At 48.7% G+C, this 27,863-nt stretch overlaps 1 protein-coding gene across 9 annotated transcripts in view; it reads left to right on the forward strand.

Moving 5' to 3' along the window:
• The window catches only part of CACNA1E (calcium voltage-gated channel subunit alpha1 E), a 503,960-nt gene that overhangs the window by 182,340 nt on the left and 293,757 nt on the right, over window positions 1–27,863 (forward strand). For all 9 annotated transcript variants that reach the window (XM_047705044.1, XM_047705043.1, XM_047705049.1 and 6 more), the window contains exons 3-4: window positions 1,283–1,549; window positions 27,668–27,773. In XM_047705044.1, the coding sequence (XP_047561000.1) occupies window positions 1,283–1,549; window positions 27,668–27,773 (373 nt within the window). The remainder of the gene's footprint in view (window positions 1–1,282; window positions 1,550–27,667; window positions 27,774–27,863) is intronic.

A 27,863-nucleotide genomic window follows, 5' to 3' on the forward strand; every position in this document is an offset into this window, starting at 1 on the left:
AAATAAATCTATAAGCCAAACCAGCCTCGCTCGCCAGGCCCCTGCAGCCGCCGTCAGCCGGGGTCCTTCTGGCTCCATCCCCGCCCCTCCTGTCCCTGCCGGCCCCGCCCCCGCTTCTCCTGGCGCTCCAGCGCGCGCCTCGCAGCGCCTCTGCGCTCCGCTCGCTCTCCCCCCCTCGCCTTCCCCTTTCCTTCCCCACGTTCTCCTCTGCTTCCCCCGGAGTGGGGCTGTCCGGGTGGCAGAAGAAACCGAGCCGTTCCGGAGGAAGTTCGGTCCTTGGTCAACTCCCGTGCCAGGCCACCGCTGGGCTCGCCTGCAACCTGTTCCTCCCTGGCCCCAGCGCTCGCCCAGGCGCTTGCCCGCCCGCCCGCTCCCGCTCCCGCTCCCGCCCTCGCCCCGGCGCAGCCGCGGATCGCTGTTGCATGCTGATCCGGGGAGGCGGTGGCGGTGGCGGCGGCGAGCGCTCCGGCAGGATGCTGGCACTCGGGCTTCGCTGCTCTCTGGATCCTGCTCAACTTCTTTCCCAAGCGCAGGAGCTTTGAAGTCGTTTGTCCCTCTCCGGCTGGATTGACTTCTTATTTTGATATTTTGGGCGTTGCGGTTTGCGCAGGAACCTCAATACCGCTCTCCCCCCTCCCTCTCTGTCAACCTTTGGATGCGTCTGTGCTGGCAGATTTAAAGACCCAAGTCTCGGCTGTGGAATTTCTTAGATGGACTTGCTGGGGCTGGCGTTACAAAGCATGTCACCGTAACCCCGTCCTTTTTTTTTTTTTTTTTTTTAATTTAAAGTTCTTTTGTTTTCATTTTTCCCTTCCTTCCCACCCCCCACCCCCCACCCCCCATTAAATCACCAAACTGTTACCTAGCGGGCCGGTGCCTGCCTCTCTTCCAGAACTAGGTGGTGCGTCTGCCAGAAGATGAGCTATGTTTGAGGAGCAGCCTACTCCACCCCTCTCCTCTTCAGTCCCCGAATGCCACCACACACTGGCATTTTGAGAAAAAAAAAATTGCCTTCAGAAACTGAGCACCCCCAAGCCCTCCCCCCGTTTTTCTCCTCCTTGAGGAATGGAGCTTCGCAGAGGTTGTATTTAGATTCAACAGTTCGGAGCGGCGGGGCTGCTGCTGCCGCCTCTTCCAAGAGCTCGCGAGGCTCCCCGGAGGCGGTGGTCCCCGCGCTCGTCTGGATGCGGCTCTGAGTCTCCGTGTGTCTTTCTGCTTGTTGCTGTGTGCGGGTGTTCGGCCGCGATCACCTTTGTGTGTCTTCTGTCTGTTTAAACTTCAGGATGGCTCGCTTCGGGGAGGCGGTGGTCGGCAGGCCGGGGTCGGGCGATGGAGACTCGGACCAGAGCAGGAACCGGCAAGGAACCCCGGTGCCGGCCTCGGGGCCGGCGGCCGCCTACAAGCAGTCGAAAGCGCAGAGGGCGCGGACTATGGCTTTGTACAACCCCATTCCTGTCCGGCAGAACTGTTTCACCGTCAACAGATCCCTCTTCATCTTCGGAGAAGATAACATTGTCAGGAAATACGCCAAGAAGCTCATCGATTGGCCATATCCTTTCTTGCCCACCATAACTCACCTCTCCCCCTTTGCATTTCTTTGGGTAAGGGGGGAAATTTAGCATGGGATTTATGCCCCATCTCCTTCTCGGTGCCAGTTTGCCCCTTTGCTGAAATGCACTCTTTACTCCGGTGTGCCTAAGGGGCAAGCTTGGTGCTGTAGAGGCCAGTGTGTGCACTAGTGCTTTTCAAGGTAAGACTTTTGGTTTTTGATTTTTCCTTTGTGGAGCTCTGTAGCATCCCTGAGTGCGTGGTGTTGCTGTGTCTGCCCCTTTCTGGGCTGGGCTTTGTCTGATTCCCAGGCCCCCAAGGCCCTTCACATAGAATGGGCTGCCCCTAATCTTACGGTTTCCTTTCATACTCACTCCCCCTTTTCCTCCCTCAAAGCCACCCCTTCTGTCCCCATCCCCACCAGCTGGGGAGACATCCTCACTCTGCCCATGGGGAAGTCAAGGCTCCCTGGGGGATTTATCATTTCAGAAGCTTCAAGAGTCTGGGCCAAAACCCTGTAGACAAATAGACAAAAGAATAAATAAAGCAGCCATTTGGCTGGGGACCCAGCTAACTCTGGGGACTGAGTTTAAGTTCCACCGAGAGTGGAGTGAATGAATGTGTCAGCAGAGGCAATCTCTAATGATACAGCCCAGACGGCTCAGAGTTGGAGTTCTCTTCTCAGCCAGAGAAGAACAGCTCATCAGAGCTCATCGTTTTCTTAGTCTGGGGTTGGGTGCCCCCCGCCTCTGAATGCTTGACCCAGCTGAGCACCCAAGATTCAGGTTGATCGGCTGGGCCTGAATTCTTCAGCTGAGGGCTGCACCAGCAGAGCCCAGGGGTGTGCAAGCAATCTGTCTCTCCCTACTTCCAAAGGAACTGCTCTCCGCAAAGAGCTGGTGGGGGCGGCTCTGAAGGTGGCAGTGTCAGGGTGAACAGGCATCCAAGGAGCCTTAGCAGGCTCAATCAAGTGCACCAAATGCAGGCTGCTGATTAGGCATCTCGCTGCCTTGTTCTTCACTAAGGATTTGGGCATCTGGCAAGGTCTTTAGGAATTGTGGGTTGGTGGGTGTGGGGAGGGTGCTTGGTAGGAAGCAAGCCAGGGGGGTGGTGTTAAATATGGGGGTAGGTTTGGAGACATGGGACTTTGATGCTTATGGAAAGACATTTCTCGGGAAGGATGCACCTGCAAAGGAGGCCCCTCCTCTTCTTCTCCATCCTCCTCTTTCCCCACCCCTACCGTCCAGGTGTGCAGCAGCGAGGCAGCTGGAGCTGCATTGGGTCTCTAGTATCAGCGAGGCACGTGGCTCGCTTCCCCCAGGGCCTGAGCATCTCCCTTACTACCCCCACCCCAGTCTCTGGCCTTCCCCTCCTTCCTCCCTAGTTCCCTGCCTCAGCAGCACTGCCATTGGCTGGCGCGTGGTGCTTCTAGGCAGCACCCCTCATTAGAAACGAAGGAGCATCTCTAAGCAGATATTCTTCCTGCTGCTGCTCAAATCCTCCCACAACCACCCCTGGCTGGGCTTCCTCTCTCCTCCTCTCTGCACTCCCCTCCTCCTCCCGCCCCCACAGAGTGATTCGGGGTCACTCCATGCCCGCCGGAGTTAAACGCGTCTAGGGTGGGGGTACTGGGAGGAGGAAGGGTCCGGTCCCGCAGTCCCGCCTGCCGGTGTGCTGCACAAAGCGGACAGATCTCATTATGTTGCACGCTGCGGCTGGGCTGCGAACAGTCCTCTGCTCAGAGCTCTGCCGATTTCTCCAGCGGGGCCCCCTCCCCCAGCCGCCTTGTACAATTCTCTAAAATTCCCACCTTCCAGGTGCTGCCTTACTGTGCCCCTCTCTTAGGGGCATGCTTACTCAGGCGCCCTCTGGTTTCATTGCGGTAGACAAAGCCGCCCAGCCACGCCGCGGGTGGCAAAGTGTGCCAGCAGCCATCGTTGGCACCTAGGACAGCGCCAGCGAAACTCCCCAGGCGCCCGCGGCGCCGCGATCCGCGGGTTCGGCACTTCGGACACTTCCGGCGGGGCCCAGGCTCCGGGGCTGGGAAATCAAGCGCGGTTCAGAGACCGGGGGACCACGCGGTCGGGCGCTTTTCACGATTTCGCTTCCGCTGCAAAGACGCCGCCTTTCTACCAGGCGTTGCGAGCGCAAGGTGCGACAGTGGTTTTTACCCCGCCCTTTCCCGGACCAAAGAGAGCCGAAAGAGAGAATAGGGAGTTGACTTCAGCATCGTGCTCGGTGCCTGGGCTCATAACCGGGTCCCGGGGGTCTCTTCTGTCCCCGTAGCTGGAAGTTTCACAGCCGTTCTACAGCACGTAGGCTGTTGTAACAGTGTTCAGAGAACATCTGCTAAGGTGTGTAGAGGAGCCCGATTGGAAAATTTAAAATACACCATGTTTGCTTTTTTTCCTCTTCGCTGTGCAACGTGACTGACTGACGAATATATGTTGCCTCTGGTGGTGACCATGTGGAAACATTGCGTTTCTGTGGGTTGTGAGTTTTCTCCCCAATACTGCATCTGAGATCCTAGACTCACTTTCCGTCCTACCTAGACATCCAGCTTCCGGAAATCTCTCCCTTTTTCTTCGGTGTGAGCAGTGGTTACCAGGAAACTTGGGAACCTGGCTGAGTTCACACCCCAGTTTCTTCCCCAGCTCTGTGACCTTGAAAAGTTACTTCCTTACTTTGCGACTCAGTTTCCTTACCAGTGAAATGAGGGTGATAGTCACGAGTTAGTGGGAGAATTTAAATGACCTAAAATACGTTGGGTTCCTAAAACATTGCCTAATTCCCCAGTAAACACTAGCTTTTATTTTAACGGGGTCCTTCAGAAATTTCAGTATGCCTGAAGGGGAGGGGTCTTAGTTCTAGGTCAACTAAGTCTTCTAGGTTTTTGCTTCTCAAAGAGAGCAAAGAGCAACATCCCCATCACCTGGGGGCCTGTTAAAATTTCAGAGCCCCACTTCAGATTTTACTGAATCATAATCTGCATTTTAATAAGATCCCAGGTGGTTAGTATGGACATTAAAGTCTGGGGAGTACTTCTCTACTGTTTGTTAAGGGCTGGATATTTGAAAAAAAAAAAAAAAAAAAAAAAAGGAAGCTTGTTCAGGACATGGGTTAAGACCGCCTGCTTTGAACTGACATATGAACATGTAACATGCTTGAGGACTTTGATTATCTGTGCGCTGCGTCTTTGAGGCTTATACATCTTTTATGGGCTGTAGAAAGTCACTGTGGAGCTAGGGGGAAATGAGCACTTCTGTGTGCTATGTTAGCTTTTCTTCATACTGCATAATACTGGTCTTTAACAAATTGGCCTGAAAAGATCAGTTCAGGGAAAGGAATTATCTAATTTATACTTGTAGGACCCTCTGGCTTGGGTGGGCGGGAGGGTCAATCTTTTCCAATTATTTAGTAGGGAAAGTCTAGTTCCTATGGAAAGAAATGCCCAAGATAACCCAGATTTGGCATGAAACATGGTGGTAAGTTACAGCCCACTCTGAATGTGTTTCATTTTTCTTGGAAGCTACATCTGCATAGGGAGATAATTTTATTTTCTTATGGCACTCTTTTCTGCAGTGGATACCGTAACCTTTTTGCAAATGCTAATGGGATTTAAAATGTGATATTACATTTTATATGATGCCACTATTTCTTTCTTGCTCATCTAATAGATGTAATGACAAGAGGATTCTCTTTTCCTCAGGGAGTTGGCTGCTCTGATTGTCCTCACAGGTTCACTGTGCCATAAGCTTACCAGCTCTCACTCTTCCATGCCCAGGCTGAGTTACTCTGTGGACACATGCAAAGTCTCCCTCATGTTTTGTGAGATGCCCCACACTTGTTGGCGTTTTTTTAAGGTCAGCAGATGAGGGGAGGAAATGGGATATCTGATTGGGGAACTCGTGCCCTTGATGGGGAGCAGGAGATTCCCCCCAACCCCCACCCCGCCACGATGTGGGTCTTCTCAGGAGGGGATCACATGTTTCATGCAGAAATGTACAAGGTCTGAAGTAGGACGATCAAATGTGTTTGCAGCCACTGAGATGTTGAAAGCTCATTATAATGAACTTGTAGATATTCATCCATGATTTGCTGCAGAGCGTTTCACTGTAGCCTCAAAGGACTTTGGCTCTGGGTCAGAGGTTATGTGCTTTATTATGGCGAATTTCCCATTGTGAATTGCCTATTTATTTTGGAGGGTTTTGGTGAGGATTACTGAAAGCTTTAGTTCTCACATCTCCCATCTTGGTATAAACTTCTCTCCTGCTCTGGTTGCCTGTAAGCATACAGCACCTTGCAGGATAGTAGACTGTAATCTTGGCAAGAATTTCAGGTTTGATGTAAGCTAATGGATCCTGAGTCAGAGGGCCTTGATTAGGGCAGAGGGTGGCGCTAACAAGGACAAAGTCTGTAATTGTATCCTATGATCACATCATGCAGAAAGACTCCGCATCTTCTGTGTACCTGGGTACAGATGCAGACAGTGAAGCTGATAGTGGCTGTAACTTGCCCTGCGGCTGCTGGAGAAAGGTCTTCATTTTCTGAGGCTCCCAGGACAGTCTCCAAATTGTCCGTTGGCTTTGTCTTTGAAATGAAGTGTGGGTAACATTTCCTCCGGAAACCAGGCTTTGACTTGTTGTGGGGACCAGTTGTAATTGGGATGCAGTCTGGAAAGCAAGCTGGAGTGAAGGAGTTTGACAGAAATGAAATAACTGAAGGATGGAGACAAAAATACCTTGGACGTGCCAGTGTTGTCGGTTGGCTTGCATGTCACCATTTCTCCGCTTCCCTCTGCTTGCTTTCCCTGCAATAGGTGGGAGGCACACTACGAATTAGAGGAGGAGGGGGAAATAATGAGAACAGGTCTTTTGATCTTCTGAGAGATCCAGACTTTGGAATTATTAGTTCCATCCAGAACTGCTGATCTCTTTTTAGCTGCTGCTGTATAAGACGTAGGGTTTCTTCCCCCTCCAACTCTGCCGCTTTCCCCCTACTTTATAGGAACATCTGGTTTCCTTCCATCTTCATGTTCTTAGTTAAAATAGAACAGAGCCAAGATTTGCTAAGCTATCAGAACTCCTGCAAACCCTTGGGTCCCACCAACAGCCCAGTCGCCTCCCTTTTGTTGTTTGCAGATCTGCCTTGGAAGCTGCGGGTCTCTGAAGCTCCGCCGTGGAAGCCAGCCACCAGAGGCCCCTCTGCTGATCTTAGTTTGTTTATCGGTGACCACACACACGTCAAAGAGGGATCTTGGACGTGACCGTAATGAATACCCTTTTATTCAAGGAGAGAGATTTCTCTTTGTGCAGTCCTCTGTCCCTTTTCCATCTCTCTATATTTCTCCCTCTCTCATTTTTAGGTTCAGCCTTTGTGAATAATTCATTATATGTGTGGGTTTTCCCTAGGATTTTTAGAAAAAGGAAGGTGACTTGTCTTCCTCTTGGATACAAGTAGGGTCTCTTGCTGAGGACCAGCTTCGCAGATCACCTTTTCCCTCTATGTCTGTTTGTTGCCGTGGGACTGGGACATGAGAGAAAGGTAGCAGGGGAAGGGAAGAGCGCTCTTGTTACATGCTTTTTCCTGCTGCTTTTAAAATGACTGCCTCCTACCCAGTCCTGGTACATTTGGGTACCCCATAAATATGCAGCTACTCCCCTCTATTCAGAGAACGTGTTTAACTAGAAGATATTTGTGTCCCCAAGTCCTTGTCGCTCTGAATGCTCTTGCCATCCCAGGTCTTCATGCTAATAAGGGCTGAGCCGCAGAGCCAAGGAAGCTTCTGTAAATGTTTCTTTTCAGACTTCAGTGGGCGTTCACATAGGAAATTGAAGGGGTGAGCAGCCACTGAAATTAACGTGTACCACTCCCCATCACTTCTGCTGTCATCAATGTGATGTGGCTTTTAAAGCAGCCCCTTTCAAGGAGGGATAAAAACACCAGGGACTGGTGCTAGTACCTCCCTTCCCAAGCATTCTGGACCTGCCCGGAAAGGGCTTGTGTGGAGGCTCACTGGCATGTTCCCATCATCACTCATATTTAAGGACAGAAAGTACTGCACCGAGTTTTTTGGCTTCTCCAGTTGTAGTGGTTGGTCTCTTACGTGTCAGCCCTACTTTAGAGAGATGTCTGTGGTGTATTTTTGCTCACTGCCTAGCCCAGGTACGTTCACTTCACTTTCCATTCCCTGTATCCTTGGCGGGTCCTTGGATATAAAGTCTGAGGAGCTGCCCCCATGTCACCATTTCTGGAAGCCAAGGGGCAACCAGAAGGTGTGTCCTTAAGAGGGAGAAATGGGCCAGACTAAGGAGAATGGCGCTGAATGACTAAAAAGTGTCAGTTATCCAAGACACTGGCAGAGCAGTGGGTCCTTCTTAGGAGCGTCTTTTTTAATTGTATTTTGGGTTCCAAATTTGTAGGGCTAAGCAGTTCTACTCTTAGTCCTCTTGAATATTTAAAAAAAAAAAAAAAAGACCCGTTTTTAAAGCGGTAGAGCTCATCCCCAAGGTGGGTGGGCAGAGCCTGGGAATGTGACTGCCTCCAGGCTAGGCTTCAGCTCCTGTGGTCCAGCCAGGGAGGGGCTTCTGGGAGAGGCCCCGTGTGGTGCCTATGCCAGGTGGGGTCTTTCTGCCTGTGGGTGGTTGATATGGATTGCTCTTGCAACTCTGCATCCTGTTGGGGCTGTGTTTTTTGCTGGATTTGGTTGTGCTGCATTGGTACTGCATCTGTTCTCCTCATCCCTAGAGAATTTGGAAAGCCTGTGTCAGATGTATGCCTTCGCTTTCTGAAGGCTTCTGTCATTAAAGCCAGGAGTAGGGCGTCTGTATGATCCTCTCCCCTTTAGAGAAGGTATGAAGAGGATGTGGGTGGGTCACAGATCAGTGGGGAGAGGAAGAAAAGCTCTGACTAATGTCAAGAACGGAGGCTCAGACACTAGCACAATTTCTGTGGCTGAGAAGCAAGGCACGGTGTGTGCCTTATCGACCCAGAGAGGCTCTGCAAACCAGGACGGGGAAGAAAACTAGCCCTCACAAGCTTTTCTCCACCTGTGACATGGCTGTATGTTTGAAGTGTTTCAAACTTTCGGTGCCTATTTCTCAATTTCCACACCATCGTCTCATGGGACTGGTCAGAGTCAAAAAGCATGAAATGGATTTTCAGCAGTCACTCACCAGCGTCCTGGCAATTTCCAGCTGTGTGCTGTTGGCCACTGTTTTGCTACTCTTTTGTCAATGACTGCGCCTTCCAGAAGGTGATGTCTATCAGCATCAAAGCTAATTCCTCAGTTAGTGTCTCTGTGCTGAAGTCATACCTATACACTGCCCACTTCATCTGCATCACTGGGTTCTGAAGCTTCGTGGGGCTCAGAATCTACTGAAGGGCTTATTAAAATACAGATCTCTGGACATTCCTGCCAGATTGGCTGATTGAGTAGGTCTGAAGTAGGGCCTGGGAATGTGTGTTTGTCATAAGTTCCCAGGTGATGCGAATGCTGCTGGCCTCAGAGCCATGCTCTGAGAACCACTGTTTGCCATGGTTTTATTGCCTGCCCGGCGGTGCCTTCAGAGAAGGCCAGTTTTGCAATTGCAGGGGAGAGAACCCTCATCCCCAACTGTGCTCATCTCTCAGCCTGAAGTCTTGCCTCGACCTTTGGTTTCAGATAGTGAGGGTTCAAGACTTTACCATCCAGGGTGCCTGGGTGGCTCAGTGGGTTAAGCCGCTGCCTTCGGCTCAGGTCATGATCTCAGGGTCCTGGGATCGAGTCCCGCATCGGGTTCTCTGCTCGGCAGAGATCCTGCTTCCCTCTCTCTCTCTCTGCCTGCCTCTCCATCTACTTGTGATCTCTCTCTGTCAAATAAATAAATAAAATCTTAAAAAAAAAAAAAAAAGACTTTACCATCCAAATGCACATGCCCTTGGGAGCCGGGATATGGTAGCTGCTGCATGGCACTAACACCGTGTAACTGAAAACAGGCTCTTCTGAGAACTGGCACAGGACACGCCCCTAATTAATTTCCGCACCTAGTGCAACCCTGGCTCACAGCGAGCAGCCGGGACAATTTCATTAGATGATTTCATTAGGCGGTTACTACTAGTCAACAGAAAGCCTCACTGAAGCATCTCTTATGTGCCTCGTGTTGCACTGACCTGGACCTGTAGGACCAGGGGTGGCCCGAGCGTGGGGAGAGGAGGTTGCTAGGAGGCAGTGAGGGCGCTGGATAGCTGGTGGGGTCACTACATGCAAATTTGGGAGTTGGAAAACACAAGCTTCAGGATCTAGCTGGGGATCACTCCAATTTCTGTATGACCTGATACAAACTGTGAAAAAAGCACAGGGTATTTGTTATCTGGCATTTTATTACACAGAACGCTTTATTAATTGGCACCCAGAGACCTATAGTGTAATAACAATTGATATTTGTTCTGACGGCCCCCAGGCACCACGAAATGCCATAGCACTTTCTGAGTATCGCCAACGAAGCATTCATTACATCATGTTCAACATGGTTTGAATGGTGTGGGCGCGTTATTGTGTTCAGAGCTTCTGCAAATTATAATCCATATTGATTATTTAAAGTAGCTCTTTATCACATTTTTTTTGTTGTTAAATTAACCGAGGTGTTCTTCTCTAGCTATACCAGATAACAGAAGAATCCCTGCATTGTTCTAGAAATCAATCCTTTTCAGCTCTAGAAATACTCTAGGGCCTGAAGATGAATTCTAGACAATTATCACACTGTCAGGTGGTGATCAGACCAAAGTCATATATATATATGTATTTTAATGGATTGATAGCTCAGCAAACTTGGGCTTCACTGGGCAAGTTCTCCAGCTTGTAAGCTGTATTACGTCTGACTGGGTCTGCATGTGTCTGGAGGTTGTCATTGAAAATGAGACATCAGGATTTACAAGAGAGTTTTCAATGGGCATCTCAGCAAGAGGTTGACAGATTCTCTTCTTCCTTCCCCAGCCTGGCTGAATTATCCAACTTTAGTGCCTTGGGTTGTTTCCATGTCCTTTTATACTTGTCCCATCTCTTTTCTCCTTGATCAAGGTCAGGGGATGCTTCACTTGGAACTCTTCAATTACGGGGTGATTGTCTTTAGATGGTCCCACTATGGAACTTTACAGTCGGGAATGACCCTAGTGGCCATCTTGATGACATCTAGATGATTCTTTTTGGAGGACTGGGACAGCCTCGTCCTCTAGTACAGTGTTTATTTGCTTTCTATACTGGGATCACAAATTTTACTGAAATTTGATTGGTGCTATGTACCCTTCTTTCCTGAAAAAAATACACATACAATTTGCATTCAATTTCAGGGGATCCATGGATTGCAATGCTGACTATGTTAGAAAGTTCCCACATTTTGGGATGTTGGGATGTTGAACCATCAGGCATAGGGACTCCCAATCCAGCATCATATCCCTTAGCTGCAAGTAGGAGAGAAACTCCATGTGAAAGAGCTATGGAGCTATGTTTGCACTAGTGCATCAGCCAGACTGCCATGGTGAAATACAAATATTTTTACCAAAGAGCATTATGTCAATAGAGGAGCTCTTTCTCCATCCCCCTGATGGGTGGCCATCAAGCTTCCAGTGATGGGGTGCTCTTGTCACTAAGGGGTAGGACATTGAAATATTCTTCCTTAGAGCTTTCACCCGATTGTTTTTATTTTTCCTGTTTCTGTTCTATAAAGCAATATAAACCCAGTCTTTCATTCACTTCTCATTCACTTAAGGTCCTATGGCACTGATTATTGCGGTAGACCAGAACTTTCTGTGCTGGTGGATATATGTTTTTATCTGGGCCATCTAATGTAGTCGCTTGTAGTCACATGTGGCTCTTGAGCACTTGATAGGTGGCTGTCGTGACTGAGTACTAAATTTTAAGTCACATTTCATTTTAATTAATTTAAATTAAATAGCGGCATATGGCTAGTGGCTAAGATAAAGGACAGTAGGGGTAGAAAGAATAGATAATGACTCAGGAAACCTAAGTACCTGTCTGGGTTCTGTGATTTGTTTGCTTTATAACTGGGCAAGGTTTCCCTACCCTGGTGTTCAGGGCTTCCTGTGCTTTACTCTACTTCTGGGGGCAACCGTAATCACCTTCTTTTCAGCTATTCTACTGGGCTGCTAATGTTTGAAGGCACCAGCTTCTCCTAGGCCTCCCTGCCTGTGCACTTACTGCTCCCAGTGCCTGGAATGTCTTCTCCCCAACCCCCAACCTCCCCTACCCCCGGCTTTAAGACTGTAGTTAGTAGTCACTGCCTCCACGAAGACTTCCTTGATTTCTCTTGGCAGATTAAGACCAACTCCCTCCTCTGTACTTCTGTAGGGCACCTGGTTTATTACTTTAGTGTAACACTTACCATATAGATTTGGTATTGGTTTAAATCCCTGGAAGGGAGTGGACAGTATCTATTAGTTTTTTAATTACTAGAACATAGATCAGTACTTATTGACATTGGCACATTTGTTTAACTTGAAACAATTTTTTAAATTGTTTTTTTCCTTTTTTAAAGAAATGGCATTGTACTTTAGACTTGACTTGAGGTCGCTTGCCGTCAGCAATACACCCTGGATCTTTTATATGAATTGGTGACAGAATTAGCTTTCTCTCACTCCATTCTCAATTTAATTTTTGAGTCTAAATTCAGGACTTCATATTTATTTCAAGTACATTTTATCTTTTGGTGCAACAGTCCTTCTTATAGAGATCCTTTACAAGTGGGGACAGGGAACTAACGTTCAGTGAGCATTCATCAAATTACAGATTCTGCATTTATCTAGCTATCCAAGAGAGAGAGTGTGTCCACACGTGTGCAAGAGCAAGGAGGGAGACATGGGAGAGGGAGAGAGAGAATACCAAGCAGGCTACTCGGTCAGGGAAGAGACCAACGCTGAGCTCAATCTCCCAACCTTGAGATCACAACCTGAACCAAAATCAAGAGTTGGACGCCCAACTGACCAAGCCACCCAGGTGCCCCAAGACTCTGCATTTAAACAAAACAACCATCCAGTGAGATAACTATTATCCCAATTGTAAATATAGAAAAACACACTATAGAAGATTAAATCACTTGCCCGAGGTCACCACTAGTGGACTTGAACCGCAGTGGTCTGACTCCAGAATTTAAGTGATTTCTACTACACATCGTCTTCAGCCTCTGCTCTTTAGTAAGTGAGATCTCTGCTCAGAGTTCTACGTCCTCTGCAGACGGGATAAGCATGGGCTTTTTATACTTTCCTTCGAGTAACTGGTACACATATGGTTAGAATTGGGGACCTCCCTTCTGCTTGTCATTAGTGCATTGGTCAGCGCTCGACGGTTCAGCTTTTCTTGAATTTTCTGCACTATTCTTTAACCAGCTTCTATTTCTTTATTCAATAAGAATTTTGTACAAGATACTCGTGTTGCATGCTTTGCTGAATCAATACATGCTTTTATGACTATTTCATGTCTATTTTAGGCTAGGATATAGTGTTCTACTTTCACCAAAGTCCACACTAAATATCATTTTCAGAGACTCACTTAGACATATTTTATTTCTTTACTAGAAAATAGAAGTGTCGAAGCCTAGAATCTCAAACTTGAAGGGATATTAGACATCATCTAATCTGGTGCCCGGCTGGTGAAAGCTTTGCCTTACTGTTAGGATGTACCAGTCTCTGGCTTGGAAGCATTAGAGTGTCAAGGTTAAGAACTGACCTCTGGATTCAGACCTGGGTACCATTTCCACAACTTTCTAGCTGTGTGCCTCAGGGAAGCGACTTAACCTTGCTGTGTTTCAGAGCCCTCAAGCATCAAATGGAAACAGGAATAGGATTTTTGAGAAGATCAGGTGGGATAGCGCATGTAAAATGTTAGGACAGTGTTTGGCATGTAATAAGCCGTGACTGCAGCTTAGCTGCTAGTATCTGGTTAGCACTGGGTGAATCAATAATGAACCCCTGCAGTTAAGTTTCCTTCCAATAATACCATCTCCTTTCTTCTGATTCTTGTCAGGTTTTAGGCTGAGCACGGCTGCGCTTCACATTCAGGTGACCTCGAATCACTTTTGCAACCTCTGTGAGCCTCAGGGATTTCAGGTGTGAGGGGGAAATCACATTCTCTTCTTGCCTAGCTTGCAAGACTCATGGGTATGAGAGCCCTTTGTAAGCACGATAGAAGTTAGTACTAGCATTAATGTGGGTAGAGCTAATATTAATCGAGTATTTATGAGGTACCAGATTACTGTGCTAAATTTATCCCACAGATCATTGCATTGATTTGTTGTAGCAGTTCTACAGAGACACGCATTCTTGTTTTCCACACCCCACAGTTTGGGGATTAAGGTGTGGAGAGGTTAACTCACTTGCCCACTTACACAGCCAGAGACAGCTGGAAGCCTGGCTCAGAGCAGGGGCTCTGTCTGGTCTTCCCAGGAGCCTTTTTTTCCCCCGTCTCAAAGTTACTGAGTTTACTTTTTTTTTAAGAGAAGTTTTTAAAATATCTACATCAAAACCGATCTTTCTTTGCGTGTTTCTAATACCGATTTTACACTGAGACTATCCCTAAGGACATATCTGGATTTATAACCCAAAAAAGATATCTTCAGGAGCAATAAGAGGCAGAATTTTCCCAGCAAGCTTTTCATAAAAGCGGATTAGATATTCAGAACCCTCCGGCTTACACAAACACAGTAGATTTTGGTTTTGTTTGTACAAAAACGGTAGCCACAGGTTTCAGATGGTTTGACTGATGACACGGAGAAGGATCTGTCCTAGAGTCCAAGCATGGCCTCCGAGCAGATCTCCTTCTCAGGGGTTGTTGGCCTTCTGGTGAATTACTCCTTACCTGTTTAGGTTTCTAAGTATTCTGGGTCTGCATGTCTGTTCTGTCAGAGAAGGGAGTCGGGATTAGACTCCATTGACTGTGGAAGAAGCTTCTGAAAGGGTTAGAGGGATGTAGGGGGAGGGGGATCCTCCATGGCTTCCCTTGCACATTTGCCTAAATGAGCTTGACAAAGGTCCCCTGACCAGGATCCTGGAGGGCATTTTCCCTGAGGGCACTGGATCCTGGTGTGGATGTGGATGGAGAACTCGGATGTACCACTTGGCTTCCGCAAACCAGGTGGAGGGTTTAAAAGAAATTAAAAAAATGTTAAAGGAATTGCCTCTTCTTTCTGCTAACTTTGGATTGTATTTGCATGGGAATTTGTGTTTATGAAGTAACTGAGCCATATGGATGTTCAAGAATGCATGTGTTCTCCTGATCTGTTGATATGAGGAGCAGTTGAAGGGCGTGGGCTTGTCTGGAGGTGGGCTGGGTGGGCGGATGTGGTAACACAAGGCAGGGGCAGGTCCTGGGAATATGGGCCCATGTGAATTCAGAGGATCTGAGCTTTTTGGTAAAATAACACTCCCTTCTCAGAGAGAGTTATGTATGTCTATATTTATTTATTTTGAGGATCACAATTACTTGCTCCCCTCCATCCAAGGTGAGGATGTTACATAGTTTCTGGGTAACCTCTTTCCCTGGTGATGATTAGGGAGTAACAGATGCCCACCCCTGAATGCAAAGGCTCAAAAAGCCTGAGCTCGTTTCTGTTACAAATATCAGTAGACAGACTCAAGAGAGCAAAGCAAAGGAATAGATTGCGGAAAATGAGAACTGTCCCAACAGCTATCTACACTTCTGCTGTGAAACAGGCTGGGTTCAGAACAACCCTGCACAGTCATAACACTTACCCTTTCGTTTTCTCTTACCTTCATGTATTTTTGTCAAATAATTTTACTGACATTCCATGGGACCATGATCCAGGCCTAGAGTGTCATCCATTCCTCACTATGCCTTTAATAAACGCCTGTTGTGTGACACTCTGTGCGTGTTTTAGGGACATCTGTCATTTAGTTCCCTGTGAAGAGAATGTTGTTCTCATATTACAGATGATTAGCCCAAGGTCTCAGGTAGATGTGATCTCACTGGTTCCATGGACTGCTCTCTTTCCATTGTAGCACACTGCTTCAGGTCAGACCAGAGACTGGCAGGCACTCTTCCCTAACGGAGCATCTTTTTAGGATGAGCGTGAACTGCTTGCCTGTATCTGTTGCACCCACTGGGTGTGAAGCTAAACCCATGGAAGAGTAAAGCATCAGTAGATGGGAGAAGACCAAAGATCTCTTACCCATCATCATGGTCGTCATTAAATGGATCTGAGACTTCTTATGCTGTGTCATTGGAATGCAAGCTTCTGTTGGAATTAGGGCATTGTGCTATTTTGTTTTCCGTTCACCAGAAACTCCGCTGCCATACTTCTTCATCGCTCTGTATAGGACGTTTGGGAAATCCCAGTTCTTCTTCTCCTTTCAATATTAGCATGTAAAGTCTGTTTTCTTTCTCCCAGCCCTCAAAGGAATCTCCTCTTTTCCGGGATGCCCATAGTGTTGTACATTACTGTGTGAAGCAGTCAACTTTAACAACTCTTTATTGAACTTTCATCTTACTGAATTGCTTCTGCCTTTGCAGATTTTAAAGGAAATGGGAGTTGGGGGGACAGGGAGACTGTGGGAAAGACTCTCAGACTCTTATACAGAGTGTAGGTTTTAGAAAAGCAGCTTTATGTTCACTGCCAGGCCACCATTATGACGATTCTAACTTTTTATTAACTATCTTCTAGCGAAGTCTTAGGCCAACGCAGCTTGTCATGGAGCTCCTGTTCTTGAAAATTAAGAAACGTTTCCATCCGCTTTGGACACTTTCAAGGTATTCCTAGGCGTGCCAGGATTTCCATTTTGGATGTTATTGTTGGATGTCCTCATTAGTGACGTCATCAAAATGGCTTCCCCCCAATTGTAGTAATGGATGCTTCTGCTTTATCCTTCACTCTTTTCCCATCATATTGCCTATTACCACCACAGAGTCATAGTTTATCGGAGTAACAGTGAACTAAGAGAAACTCTTAGCAGGTGACAAGAAAGGGGCTAGAACTCAGGGTTCCTGACCCTTAAATCCTTTGATCACATTTCCTCCTTTGTTTCCTCAGTACCCTTTCTCTGCTCAGTCATCTTCCTTCTAGCTCCTTTGTCCTTTTTTGAGGTCTTCTTACCCTTTTATTAGTAAGTATGTGTTTTAGTGTTGTCTTGGGTTGGGGCATAAGAGGCTGGATGTAGGGATTGTGATGAATGAGAAAGGACTTAATTAAGGAGTAGGAATGGATAAGAGAAGGTTAATTCAAGAGAAGCCAACTAGCACTGATCCAACGAGAATGAGAAATAGTGATTCCGAACAATGGTTAATGTTCTGCTTTCCCAAAATGTTGCCAAAGAGAATCCTTTATGATTTGTTAGAAAACTAAATGAATTGATAGTGCTCTTCTCAGTAGGCAGTGGGCTTCTCCCCAGTATAAAACCAAGACCATGTCTCAGCATACCGGAGCTCTGGCAAGCACTCATCTCAGAATGTTTTCTGGACTCCTAAGTGGCCTCAGGGAAAGGTAAACCATCCAGATTCTATCTTAAGAAATGGGCTCTTGAGAACAATTGAGTAGTCTGCCCATGGAGGAAGTAAACTCAAATAAAAAGATGTCTTTCTTTTAGAACCCTCATTTCAAGTCAGGAAACCAGGGAGTTTTACTTGATTGTTCTGATAACAGATTCCTAAGCTTCTCAGGGGGTGGGGCTATAAATCCACAGAGGTTTCTAGTCCTAGCTCTAGAACAATCTCCTTGCACCTCAGATCTCTCTATCTACATCTGTAAAAGGGATGTAATGGAACAGTTAATAGAACCATAAGGCATCTTCTGGTTCTTACCTTGGCGCTCCTCAGAGTCTAGTTTCTCCTGTTGTTATCTCCCTGAGTTGAGGATACCATTCGGTTTTTCATGGCCTCCAGCATCGGTAGCAGTGTTCTTTACTGCTGTGCTGTGTTTACAGCAGTGTTCTTTCCTGCTCATTAGAATCAGTGTGGGAGCTTCTAGAAATGCTCATCCCCAGATGGCACCTGAGACAAATCAGAATTTCTAGAGATAGGACACCCATATCCTTAATTTTGGAAAGGTTTCCAGGTCATTCTGTGTGCAGCCAAGGCTGAGATCCTCTGATCTTCTAGAATGAGACATGAGCCTTTTATGGGATGTGTTTCTGTCTTTTGGGATTGTGCTTTCATTGTGTGTGTTGGCTGGTTCCTCTCAGTTATTTTGCAGGCCATGGTGAGATAGCGGGAACCCGTGGGTACCCCAGACTTCAGCCTGAGATAATGGGGTGATTAATTAATTGTTGTGATTCATGGCAGTGGCACACCATTCAGCCGTGCTGCTTCTGGCCCACATCCAGCTGCACAGATACTGCCTTCTGAGATAAGGGTGATGCTCCAGACTTCATGAACGCAGGTCTGGCTAAGTGGGCATCTTGAGGCCGAGGACCACAGTGAGTCATGCTGACCCAGGAGGCCCTTGAGCAAGTGACTGAAGACTCATTGACCTTGCTTCCTATCCATTTCTTAACCCCTTGTTAGCAACAAGGGTTGATCCAGCTTGACTACCGTCAAATACAGGAATCTCTGCCTCGATGTTCTTGACTTACAGTAAGTGATGGATGGGAACTGGCAAGTCCCAGCTCTTGAGTACTCCTGTGTGTATCTTTGTAACTTCACATGCATTGATGTCAAACTGGGAGCTAGAAATTAGTTATGGAAAGAGTATTTACACTCCAGAAATAGGCAAATGCTAAACACCAGGGCTTTTCATCCTTTCGAGTGACTGGTCATTAAGCATTTGTTGGTACAACATTCACTTTACTGCTTAACAAAGTCATCCATTCACTTAGGGAGGAGTGAAGCTTCTTCTCTGTATTCCTTCTGATCTACCTTTGGGTGGTCTTTGGTCTTTGGTCTTGGTCTTAGCCTCCAGAATAAGATAGACAATGTCTAAGCCCCCATCATAAGCTAGTCCTTCTGATATTTGAAAACCGCAATGATGTCTCTCTCCAACCTTCCCTTCTCAAGCTGTGTATCCTCAGTGCCTTTAACATTTTCTCTAGTGGTTTGCAGGCTCAATGGGTGTCTTTGAAGACTAGGGTATAGGTTCTGGGTTTTCAGAGGAAAACTGAAATTCTCTCACAGATGATCCGTGGACTCTTTCATTAAAGGCTTTTCATTTCACAGCTACTGTCTGTCACCCCACGAATCAAGTGTGGATGTGAAGTTAGGGGATAGTTTGGGGTGTGGTTGCTGGTTGCAGCCCCCATTCTTCTTCCGCTGGGATGTACGTTGCTGCCAGCACTCTTGACAGGCTCAAATTTGTCAGAGTATCATCAAAACACCAATTCTGGTTTCTGAAACAGGTAATTTTCCCACTGCTGTTTTGTTTTCTTCCAGAGCCTTTTAATATTCCCTGTTCCTTTCTTCCCTTTTCTGTACTGTTCAATCATCTGTCCCCTGATCACCAAAACTGGGTGTTGAATGACAGCATTTTGAGTCCAGGATTTAGTCAAATGCATAGCAAGTGAATTTGTTAAGACATATCCACCTGACTGAAACTGAGGCAAAAGAAGGAGGAAAGCTGTCTTCATTTCCTCAGAACTGTCACTCCCCATTCTCTTTGAACTGGGGCTCAGGTGAGCCTGGGGCTCAGCTCAGGGTGAGTTAACCAAATTAGCAATACCGTGAACTTCCTGTCAGTCATTTTATAGAGGGCCAGGGATATGGGAGTCAGATGAGAGTTTTTGGTCAAAAAGCAATGGAGGGTTGAATGTGGCTTCCTTCACAGCCAATATTAAAAGGGTGATGCTTGGGACCTTTTTTTGTTGAGGAACTGAGTCCATTGACCTCCCTAGGAGAGCAGTGGGACTGTGGCTGCATGAGAGAGCCTTTTAGGGACCGGTTGTGGGGAGGGGTGGGGGTCCTCTGCCTCTTTGCTGTGTTCTCAATATTGCTTTCTTTGTCTTTCATTCATTAGGATTTAAGTGTTTAGGAGTAGGTGTAATGGCATTTCCATCTCCTTGACAGAGAGCGAGAGAGAGAGAACGGGAGAGGTGTGCGTGTGTGTTCAGGACTGCCTGTCAGATGGTGAATTTGAACCGAAGCAGCTGTTGTCATGGTGATGGTAGGTTGCATCCCACCACCATGGAAACCAAAGTTAAAAAACTGATGTTAAGGCTGAAAGTCACGTGATCCATTTTTGTTTTGTTTTGTTTTAAAAAAAGAAAAGGGGTTTGGCTTTTCAATCTGATTTTTTTTTTTTTTTAAATGAAGTTGGGTGGCCAGAAAAAATGCAATAAGGAGAGTGATGAGCTAGTGAAGTGGGACATCATGAGGTCTGGAGAGCCTTCTCGGCATTCTTCTGCTCGTTAACTGCATTTCTCCCATCAGGGGAGCAGGAAGGGAGGAGGAGATGCTGTGCGAATTTCCAGATTTGCCCCCATGGCACGGCTCACAGTCGCATGGAGGAGCACAGGCAAGGAGTACTCCCGCCCTGCGGTGGCCCTGTGTGGGCCACCGTCTATTGATCAGCCCAGGCCGGAGGCCGGCAATCTAACATTGAGGAGCTGAGACAAGAGAAGGGAATGGAATCAAGGGTGTGACTTGCTCCAGAGAGGAGGGTGGTTCGAGCGTTGATAAGCTTTGAGGATTAACATTGTTTTTCAGGAAACAGAAAGATTCATCTTGTAGTCCCTCAGAACCCCAAGGAATACAGTCCTTCCGTCTGCTCCCCTTTCTGGGTTGGTCTTTGGGCTGCACTGTCCTCCTGAGTCAGCCACAGGAGCCGGTGGGATGAATGTGGGAGGATCCCATGCAGAAGCCCGTTAGCCTCTGAGCTAGGGTCCTTGGGCCTCAGTTTGGCTCTTAACCTGGCCTTCCACCCGGGCTGGTTGAGGTGAGACGGAGAAGGCAGGCCAAGAGGCGTTAGGGGGCTCCCTTGGATTTCCATCTTTTACCGCACACTTGCTCTCACTTCATACCATGATCTGGGCTAAAATCAAGGCACCTTTCCAGGAAGGAGAGCCGGCCCCAGGCCTCTTTTACCAGGGTGGGGGTTAATTTTCTTTCTAGTCTGAAGGGTTGAAGGCCTGCACGCTTGGCCTGTGTGGACGGGCCAGGAGGCAACTCTTCTGTCTGTGTTTGAGGCACAATGTCTGTCTCGTCAGTGTTCCTGGTCCCTCCAGGACAGATGTATGGTTCTCAGCAGCCCAGGCGAGGGGGATGTGATGTCACCAGCATGATCTCACTGCATTTCCATCAGGGTCTGTGGGAGCTGGAGCCGGACTTCTGTGATGGTTCAGTCCCTCCTGTTCTTCGCCCTGGCCTTGGCTGTGATTAATGCCCCCTCTAATCGCTGGGAGAGATTACGTCAGAGCCATCAGCTTCATCAATCCTCCTCTGGGGACTGGTGTTTGGATGTGCTTTTCATATTCCCAGGAGGTTCAGGGCCAAATGTCTTTGCTCTCTTCCCGGAGGCCCATTACCATAAGTTTTTTTTTCATATCCTTTATTGTGGTGGGTCTTCTCCGTGTCAGCTCCCGGCTGCAGCCCACCAGCCCACTCCTGGAGGCTATGAGCTCGAACTATTGCTTATCCCAAAGCTTAGAGTCACAGTAGATACTTAAGAGTGATTTAGTAGGGTAATAAAAATGACTGTGCATTTGTGTAGCACCTTACTGGTTTTCAAAGGACTTTATATTTGTGGGTCGTTTTAGACTTTGATTCTTCTGTATTTGGTGTTTGGTTCTGCGGGAGTGGATGGCGGTGCTTTCCCCCTGCCTTGAGCGTCACATTGGGGCAGATTTTGCAGTGGGAACCCTGGCTCTGGTTTCCTGTTACCAATCTGTATTTCTCCATTGCACTGCAGGTTTCCAGGAAGATTCTGGTTCTTCTCATAGAAAAAAAAAAAAAAAAGGAGTCTGAAAGACTTGGAGAGCTGTATAGCTGTATTTCATTATCATTCATATTTAAAATGTTTCTCTGGTGTAGTGCTCGAGGGAATCACAAATTAGTCAGGGCCCCTTCCCTCTGACTGTCTTTGAGTTAACATCCCACTTGTTAGAATGGCCCAGGCCATCTTCTGAGGCCTCTTTCATCTCTTAGAATTAGACCTCCGAAAATAGGCAGTTGGGATGGAAAGGAGGGAAGGGAGACAGATCTTGCTGGGAGAGCGTTCTGGGCTGTGGGGGTGAGGGGTGGAAATGGGTAAAGGAGACTGGGATAAGCCTTCCCTGAGACTCCGGGGCTACTCTTGACTCCCCCAGGAGTTTTGAGGAAGTGCATAAGTAGCCACAGTCTGCTCCCCGACAAAAGCGCTTTTGCCATTAGGGCCTGGAGTCAGGGAGAGAGCACAGCATTCTGTCCCTTGTGGCCTCTCAGCCTTTCTGAGTACATGTAGTCTCCTTAGTGAGCTCTGATGTCGCAGCTCTGAGAGGACACAGCTGAGAGCCGAGGGGACCTAGGATCAGCATCCCAGTGGTGGTGAAGATGCAGGTTTCTCCTGGAGCTCCCCAGGTGTGCTGCTAGAGTCCTAAGTCTCTCCCCGTCCTGTGCCTGCAGACCTGCCCTGAGAAGTGTTGGCAGGTGAGGTTCTGGTGGTCTGGGCCAAAGGAGGGCTCTTTTCCCGGGCCGGGTCCCCAATGGTGGCCTATAGGGCAGACCTCTTCCTCGCCCTGGCTTTCTGCGCCTCAGGAAGGAAATGAACAAATGGCAGGTGTGCAGGCCAAGTAGTGCTGCTCAAATTAGCTGTGTTGCTAAGGAAACAAGTCAACCGTTGGAAGGAAGGAGCATCGGGTAAAGGAGATAAATCAATAAGCGAACCTATTTTTGTCATTTCCCTAATGATTGTCTTGAAGCTGCTAGACAGGAGGGGGGAGAGATGGAATGACAGAGGTCCTCATTAACGGGCTCAGAGGGAGAGTGGAGTGAAGGGGTGTTTGGGGAGATTGCCAGGAAAGTGGATGAAATGAGGCCCCTGGTGAACAGATAGTGAGACACATATGGGAGCGGAGGCGTCTTGGGGGGTTTCAAAGCACTTTCACTGCCATTTCCTCCTTGGGTCCTGTCCCTTTGTTATCCCGCCTTAGATCCTCTCAGAAACCTTGTACTGATTTCCATGACCCTCAGGTTGGGATGGTTTTATTGTGTTGGCTTGTGTTTTTTCAAAATACATATAGCTTTAATTGATTTTATGATTATAAGCTAATGCATACTCATTATAACACTCAAGACAATGTGTAAAGGGGTAGAGAAGAAAGTGAAAATAACCCTACTACCCCAAGAAAACTCATTATCCTTCTAGTGTGACAGATTTTTTTCCTTTGCTCCTTTTTAAAAAATCCTTTTTACATTGAAGGGATCCTCTCTGCATGCTGGTTTCTATTTTTGAATAGCTAATGTGTATACTCAGACTAGAGTACGAAAAGTTCAAGTGGGTACACAGTGTGGAGAAGGTAGGAGATACCTTTGCAAGGATACCTCTGACTCTGGCTTCTCTATGCAATTCATTTACCAATTGATTGATTCATTAATTAATTAGAAGACAATCGTTGGGTGCCTACCATGCGATGGACACAAGGGGTCTGGATTTAAGACAGGCAACACTCGTGCCCTCAGGATCCCACATCTCACTGCCCTGATGCCTCCATTTATTTAAGATCTCCGACTACAGTCTGGATACCTGGGAGAGATACGGTTCTCCAGAATGCATCTGGGGTCCACGGAGTGTGATCGGAGCCACTGAATTCCTGGGCAGAGGGCCTCAGAGTCCTGGACAGTCTTCCATTACTGTCTCATGAAGGGCCTTGTTCTTTGAGGTCTTGGCAACATGGAGCTTCCTTGACCCTTCCAGGTCACATCTTTGTCAAGCCTAAGGTGCATTCCCTTGACCTGTGGGCCATTATTTGCAGTCCAGGCTCTTGCCTTGGGAGATAGAGCAGAGCCACAAACCTTAGAGCCAAGCTTATTTGGCTTGAAGTTATGAGGGTAGATGAGAAGAAACGGGAGTGGCGCCTCTGAGTCAGCTCCCAAGGGTGGGGGTGAGCAGGAGCCCGGGCCTGAGCCAGCGTGAGTGAATGTCGTGCTGCTGCTCCCAGGGGTGCCTCCCATTCATTCATGCCTGCGTTGAGCATTGAGTCGGCTCCTGCTGTGTACTAGGGGCTCTGTAAGCACTGCCATTGGAGAGATGAACAAGAACATGTCCTTGCTTTCAAGCTGTAATTTCTTGGGGAGACAAATAGGAGGAGAGGTGATAAAATTGTACAATAGAAAGAGCTGTGGGGCACAGGGAGAGAACTTCCCGGACGAGGTAGTTAATTCTAGCATGTTCTGAACACAGGACTGGAAAAGAGGAGAAAGACCATTGCAGGTGGAGGCTAGAGCACCGGCATTACGTGCCCGTTCTTCATGCTTTCTTCAGAAAGAGAAGAGGGTGAGGAAAGGGCTGGAAGGGAGAGTGGCCGGGCCCCAGACAGAACTGGTTGCTCTCTGCCAAGATTACCCCATCACCATCCTTTCTGTCACCTCGTGCACAGAGGCATGGGATGCCCATGGTCTCACCTCTGCTTCTGCAGCAGAACCTCACCTCAGGTTCTTCATTGCCCCAAACCCAAGTTCATCCCAAGGTTGAGATGAGCCGTAAGGTCTAAAGGGACAACCATCCCAAGGATATGTGCATTTAACCGCTTTCCACACTTCAAGCCAGAGGATTGTTGCTCTGCCTGGGTCCTTAGACGTCAGAATGTAGGCAGAGGGTCTGGACGGGGGAGGGCGTGGTAATGAGGTCTTCCCAGAACCTGTGAATTACCAAACCTTCACTTTTCGATGGAATCCTCCAGGGCTTTAGGCACTGCCACTGACTGAGACCTCATGAATTCTCAGCCATCCAGATACCTGGTTAGTCACAGGAAGTTTGGGTCATTAGCACTTGGGGCCAAGAGCCTTGCTCTTGCCCTGAGCAGCTGGCAGTGTCACCACTGCCACTGGCTACACCTTCCCAAAGCTAGGCCGGTGGTCACAGAGAAGCCCCAGATATCTGCACTTGGGTGTTCTCGAGTAGGTGAGCTGACAGGTCCTCGCAGGGAGCCGTATGCTTAGGTGATCTGGCTAGGGAAATGCAGGTGTGGACGCGGGAGCAGGGACTGGGGTCCGCCGAGGGGCTGCCACAGTCCCAGGAGGTGTTGTGGGGTAGAGAGCCCGGGGCGGCATATGGCCACCACGACCCATCATGCCTTCAAGTCAGCACCTAAAAGCAGATTAACTGACGTCTGTGGCTGTCACTTGGCAGTTCTCAGGGGTAGAAGCCTGAACCTCAAAAAGCAATCCTAGAACCCAAGCAGACCCATGAAAGCTCATGATGTCTGCCACTCCCCATTCCTGCTTCCCAGGTCACCTGCTGGGCTCCTTGGACCTGCTGAGCAGCTTCTCTGAACTTGCTCGGGGCCCTGCTAGCCAGGGCCAAGGGCAGCTGAGCCCACACCTTGTGAATGGTCCCGCTTCGACTAAGGATGAGGCAGGAGGTGGGAGGGACACCAGCTTCCCTCCTGCCAGAGCAGCAGCCCTCCTCCTCACACCTGGGGACTGGCGGTGACATCTGCCCTTTGGACCAGAGCTTCCCAAATACGTTTTCTGAAGCCATTCCCAGGAGAGGTGTTCTGATGAAAAGATGATGTGGTGAAGCAAGTTAAGGAATGCTCATACTGGGGCGCCTGGGGGGCTCGATCGGTTAAGTGACTGCCTTCAGCTCAGGTCATGATCCCAGGGTCATAGGATCGAGTCCCACATCAGGCTCCCTGCTCAGTAGGGAATCTGCTTTTCCCTCTGCCCCTCACCCCACTCCTATGATCACTCGCTCTCTCTCCCTCAAATAAGTAAAAATTCTTAAAACAAACAAAAAAAGGAATACTCTATACCATTCCCACTGCCTTTGGGGGAGTCGGTGGACACTGTTGACAATAGTCCCTAAGCTTCCAAGAAGTCCTGCTGGGGGAAGCCTGCTCACTCTCCTGAATTTCGACTTTCCCTCATTGATTTGATTGCAGATTCCTACAGCACTAGCATCCGTGTATCCCGTGGCTTGCACTGTAGGAACACTGGCCTAGATGCCCTCTTCTTCTCCTGACCTTTGTCAGCGGCTGGTCGGCATGTGGTCAGGAAAAGGCCTGCATGCCTGGGCCACCACTTCTGCCTTGCTTCTGTCCTCGTGTTACCGTTTGGGTCTGGGGGATTCCGGGTGTCTGAACCTGGCCCAGGACCAGCTAGCCTTTTCAGAAGGCTTATGGGACACCAGGTCCTGCTGTGGTCCCTGGTCCCTCTACACTTGGTCAGAGCTCTGGGTCAGAGCCCATGATGGGAGGGAAATGAAGGCCCCCTGTGATCAGTGGGTACTGGTAGCCCTGGGTGTGTTGTGGGGTGGGGGGGCTTGTCCCAAGAAGGGTGGCATCTGTGGAGCATGTCTGCTGGCAAGTTTAGCTCTCAGGGACCAAGTTCGATATGAGAGAGACTGCGGGAAGAGGAATGGCTGGGTGTGTGGGTAGATTCTCCTCTGACTGGGTGGGTGGAAATAGGCACCGTGGGGTGTGGAGGCAGGGGGCTGGCTCTGAAGGCCTTGGAGCCCACCCAGTCTTCAGATCTGGTGGCCGGGCCCCAGAGCAGCAGAAGCCAGCAGAGCCGTCCCTGGATTGTGGGTCCTGGGTGAGCGCTGGGGCTGTGTGGGAGGGAGAGTGGGTGGTGACTCAGGTGCCTGGCGGCAGGGAGGAGATAGCCCTGGGCACTGCTGAGAGCCAGTGGAGAGGTCTGGAAGCTCAGGTGCAGCCTCCTTCCTCACCTGAGGCAGCCTCCCTTCCAGCACCGGGGCCTGAGCAGCGGCGGGCACCTTGCATCTCCTTCCCATGTCACCTCTGCAGGGAGGAGCTCTGTGCCCAGCTCTTCCTCACAGATGCCCTGAATGCCCACTGGCCACTGATGGGCACTGGGACGGGAAAGCATCAGGGGCCTGATTATGATCTGCCCTCCCTAGGGAAAGCTCTAGGCCCTACATGCTACACAGCAGGCCTGGAAGGTGGTGGGGGGACAAGGGGGATGATCCCTTGCCTTCCCTCCACTTGGCCAGATCTACTCTTTTCTCCATCCCGGATGCCAGAATCTGCCAGAGCATAGGTTGCTTGGCAAGACCTGTGGTGACAGCTCACTTGTGTTTGTCACAACAATAGTCATGGAATGAAATCCAGCACGCAGAGTGACTTGACTCCAGAAGCTGGTGATTCCCTCTCTCTCTCTGGGAACAGTGCCCCCTCCAACTCCTCCTGGGCTCGTGGTGCACCCAGGAGCCCGGATGCAGGCACTTGAATCATAGTCCTGCTGTTCAGAAGGGGTCAGGGAGCCCCCTCATCGATCTGCAGAGAAATGCAACAGAGAAAAGCCTGAATTCATTATTCATTCGCTTGTAGTTTGGTTCTTAGATGCCCTAACTTTGCTGTCCTGGACCCAGACTCATGATGCGTCCCTGTTTGCTATCTGTGTAGAAGCTTGGGAGAAATAGGGTGGGTCAAGGCAAGCTTCTCCTGACCTCATTAAATTTTTTTCTGAATTGGGTATTGAAACAGAAGAGAGCTCACATGGACAGAACTGTTCTTTTTTCCAAAGGCTCTTCTACTCTGTTGAGCAGAGGTTCTAGAGGAGGAAGCCCCAGATGTGATTCCCAGAGGCAGACCCCGACAGCCACGGCTGGGTCCTTGCTAAAGCATCGTCGTCCAGAGCCGTGGCGGGAGCGGGGACGAGCGTGAGCCTGCCGCCGCATCCCTGTCTCTTCCTTCTTTCCATTTCCGTTTTCAGCCCTGCTTAATCCCTGCTGTGCCTTTGAATCCCATGAGTAGCTGGAGTGTCGCCCAGATGTCTAACTATATTATTTATTGGCTGCATTTCTCCTTCTGTTGGAAAAGGTGCTTGGGGTTTAGAGCCCAATCAGAAATGGTTGTAGTTTCCCATGTGAAGGGCCCTCCGCTGCCCGGGCGCCTGCTTGCTAATAGAGATGGCATAGGCCCTGCAAACGTCCCACGGGGTTTGATGGAGTTTGTGTATTTCTGTGCACAGCCATCATGGAGGCTGTATCCCTCTCTCCTGGGTGAATCTGTTCCTTAACTTCATCTTTCCTACGCCGTTTGAGTACATGATTTTGGCCACCATCATTGCCAACTGCATTGTCTTGGCCCTGGAACAGCATCTTCCTGAGGATGACAAGACCCCAATGTCCCGCAGACTGGTATGTGCCTCCCTCCTTCTCATCTTTCCCCCGGGTCCCTTCTCTTCCCCAGTGGTTCCCTTCTCCTTTGCTTCCTCGCCTGGCCCCCTC

This window comes from Lutra lutra, chromosome 15 (genome assembly GCF_902655055.1).
Source record: "Lutra lutra chromosome 15, mLutLut1.2, whole genome shotgun sequence".
Lineage (NCBI taxonomy): Eukaryota > Metazoa > Chordata > Mammalia > Carnivora > Mustelidae > Lutra > Lutra lutra.